At 43.2% G+C, this 3,544-nt stretch overlaps 1 protein-coding gene across 1 annotated transcript; it reads left to right on the forward strand.

The window, feature by feature from the left end:
• The first annotated feature begins 531 nt into the window (after positions 1–531).
• On the forward strand, positions 532–2,373 carry LOC147447918 (cyclin-U4-1-like). The gene is made up of 2 exons (XM_086523822.1): positions 532–1,469; positions 1,639–2,373. The coding sequence occupies exons 1-2, from the start codon at positions 1,030–1,032 to the stop codon at positions 1,895–1,897; spliced, it is 699 nt and encodes a 232-aa protein (XP_086379948.1). The 5' UTR covers positions 532–1,029; the 3' UTR covers positions 1,898–2,373.
• Positions 2,374–3,544: the final 1,171 nt, after the last annotated feature.

A 3,544-nucleotide genomic window follows, 5' to 3' on the forward strand; every position in this document is an offset into this window, starting at 1 on the left:
AGCATGTACGCAATCTACAGATCGGTGGAGTAAGTTTCTACTCTCATCGGACATTGCTTTGAATGCCTCATGTGCGCTCTACATCTATGTGCAAGGTTTGTCCACTTTACAAATGGTTCACTGTGTGCAAACGCTCAGCTAAGCCGTGAACGATGGGGTTTGAGCAACCCCTCTTCGTGTGAAATGCCCGTAAGGGGTGCAAAGCATGCTGTTGTTGGAATGGTGTTTTATAAATTGGAAAAGTCAAAAAATAACTGAAAATAGAATGATGGAAAAAAGGTTCAAATAAAAAGGCCGCCGGCCCTACCTACACGCAAAATCATAAATGGGTGGGGTGAATAAACGAAGAGACCAAGGAAATTGAAAATTTAAAATGTTCACACACTCCAAAAATGGTCACTCCTAACCAAATTTGGCGCCAAGCCGTTGAGTGCCAGAGGCGTCGGCCAAATCAGCAAGCCACGTCGGATGACACCGCTGTATTTCTCTTGGACTCTATATAGGATTCCTTCTGTAATGGGTCAGGTCATAAGCTTTTCAAGCAGGTTGAGCACACAGTGTTACAGATACACGCAGAAGGTTGCCATAACCACATTGCCAATCTTCCCCCCCACCCTCTTCTATTGCGGGTCACCCTTCAAGCCGCCATAGCCCGCCATTCTTGCTCCTTTTGCAGTCTTTAAATTGGGCGCGCCATCGCCCACCTTCCCCTTCCCTTTTGCACGAGCTTCTGGTCCCCTTTTTCGACCTATAAACGTCTCCTATCTCCTCTTCTCCGTTGCCTTCCTTTGCGGCATTTTGTTTCTGAGGAAAATTCGGAGCTTCCCGTGTTTCTATCGGCTGCATTTTCCCTTTGCTTGCCGTGGTCTCCATAAATTCTTTGCTTCCGTCGTCGCCTCAGTTCAGGTTCCTTGAAGTGCAATTTGGTCAAGTTTGAGCCTCAGTTGAGGCGTCTCTCTCTCTCTCTCTCTCTCTCTCTCTCTCTCTCTCTCTCTCTGGTGTTGAAGCTTTCCGTAGCGGCGACCTGAGATGGGCTTAATTTCAGCTGTTTCAGAGGAGGTATCTCCGTGCTGCATTCGATCTGATCTGTACTCGTCAGAAGGGCAAGCAGAAAACGGAGGGAAGCCCGCATCTTCTGAGAAAAAGAAGTGCCCCACAGTCATAAGGGTGCTTTCATCTTTGCTAGAGCGGGTAGTAGCTCGGAATGAGCGTCTTCCCCCACCGTCATCAGATGACTCTCTAGAGAAGTTCTCTGCCTTCATCGGCTTGCGAGTTCCCACGATCAGCATTGAGCAGTATCTCGAAAGAATTTTCAAGTATGCAAACTGCAGCACCTCCTGCTTTGTAGTTGCGTATGCGTACATTGACCGCCTCATTCAATTTCAGCCCAACTTGCGCATAACATCCATGAATGTACATCGCATCCTGATAACCAGCATTCTTGTCTCTGCGAAGTTTCTCGATGATTCGTAAGTCTCTCTACGCCATTTACTGCTCTGTATGTTGGGATTCATAAGACATTCTTCATGTATGGTTGGCAATGTGCTTGTGCAGATTATTGTTCATGCTTGTGTCAGGAATGTTATGTTTATCATATGAACGTGCAACTTGCTCAAGTCACTTTCGATTGTGCTTCAGGTACTATGACAATGCCTACTATGCGCAGATTGGTGGTGTATCAACTCAAGAGATGAACAAGTTAGAGTGGGACTTCCTCTTCTTGTTGGACTTCCGCCTTCAGGTTACTGTAAGTGTGTTTGAGAGCTACTGCTCACACCTGGAGAGGGAGGTGTCACCTTGCGGAGGTTATCAGATTGAGAAGGTGCTTCAAGCAATCTGTGCTTTAGAAGGGGAGGTGAAGAAATCGTCGCAGGAATGTAGCACAATGGTGGTTTAAAGTGGGCATATGCCTGCTCTTATGTTGAGGATGTTGTTGTTCTGGCATTCCTCTGATGGTTTTGGCAAAAGGACCAGGCATGGCTTCTATGGCTGCGAGATGTGTTTCCATTGGCGTTGCTAATGCAGTGCTTTTGGAATGGTCTTTGGGTTCCATTGCTGGCTAGACTGGCTAGCAATTGTGGTGCTCTTTGCCGGTAGGATAAAATGTTATGGGCTCTGGCCTTTGTTGTGAGGGAAGTTTAGGGACACTCTATAGGCATTGCTGTACATGATGAGCTTGGTGTATGGTTACATTGAACTGAAGCTATGTGTTTTTTGTCTGGCTTGGCAAAAAGCCTCTTGGGAGGCTGTTTTGCAGGGCTTGATGAAGTTTGTCAATGTACAAATGCGTTTTCTTTGTCAACCCTTCTGGGGAAGTACACGATTTCTGAACCTTGTAAAGCTTTTTCCAGCTGAATGTTGCAATTATACGTCCATGGCGCTCTTGTTATTGAATCTCTTTGGGCTTCCTAATCATTGTTTTGATGGCCTATGAATTGATGAATCTACAATCGTGTTGGTATTTCTTTGTCTCTTGGCATCTTTGTCATTGTCTGATCATTATGCAGTGAATTGTCCGTGGAAGTTATTTTGCGCAGAAAAGCATGGAGTAGTGTCGCATTCTATTTGTGGACAAGTAAGTGTCTCTGGATGAAGGCCAGGTAAAAGATGTACCTGGCTTTTGCAAAAGATGTACCTGACAAGTCATTGTGAATTGGCAATAAACATGCGGACATGCCTTTGCCATGAGGTTGTGTTTATACTAGTTACAGAAGCTAATTTGTCCTGGACAAGTTTAAGCAAAATTGGCCTTAATGTGTAATACTAGCCCTTGTTCTAGCATTTGTTTGTTGTGGAAGATAAGTGGAAAATCACCAAATACCTAGGGAAATTCTAAAAACTGCCTCTTTGATTTTTTTTTGAAAATTTCAAAATACTCTTGTTCTCTCAAACCTCCTCCAAACACTTTATTTTTGCTTCTCTCTGTACGATGATATGTTCTTAGCGGGGTTTAGCAACGGCAACGATTTGTCTCTTTATTGTGGTCCTTGTGCACCATTAAATCCCTTAAAATGATGCTCGAAGTCATTGTTGGGTGGCGTGACTAACAAGGGAACATGGAATAGTTAATGTGTTCTCTCTACTCCCTTGAGGAGGAAACTTGTTTCCAATCAATCAACGGTTTGGAGGTTTTTCTTGTTAATACGTTAATAATTGGCTTTTTTTCTCTTCGGCCTACAAGTGAAACAATTTTTGGCATGTGTATAGTAGTGGGTATATGCATGGACATGTTTACATACAAATATGGGTACATGCATTTGGAAGCCTTGCCAACTTGATATTGGGTTTCAAATATGGTGAACAATGTTCACATTGTAAATAGTCTTGATTCCGTGTTTGTAATTGTGCATACATTCTTGGTTAAGTTATTAGAGTTTTGGATGTGGTGTCATGATAGGATTTGAAGGGCTACCCAAATGGCTAATGACAAACTTGTACAGTTTATGTCTTACATTGAAGGGAAAAATTTACAATTGTCTTTTTTAATGAACAAAAAGAAAATTTTGCAATCATCTACATCAAAATGCCAAAAAAATACTTCATT

This window comes from Adiantum capillus-veneris, chromosome 11, assembly GCF_014529385.1.
Source record: "Adiantum capillus-veneris isolate H3 chromosome 11, ASM1452938v2, whole genome shotgun sequence".
NCBI classification, from domain to species: Eukaryota; Viridiplantae; Streptophyta; class Polypodiopsida; order Polypodiales; family Pteridaceae; genus Adiantum; species Adiantum capillus-veneris.

Excerpts from the sequence above, each read along its gene's own strand:
- LOC147447918 (XM_086523822.1), top strand. The coding sequence starts at position 1,030 with ATGGGCTTAATTTCAGCTGTTTCAGAGGAGGTATCTCCGTGCTGCATT. Across the intron at positions 1,470-1,638 it reads GCGAAGTTTCTCGATGATTC|GTACTATGACAATGCCTACT; the intron begins GTAAGTCTCTCT and ends ATTGTGCTTCAG.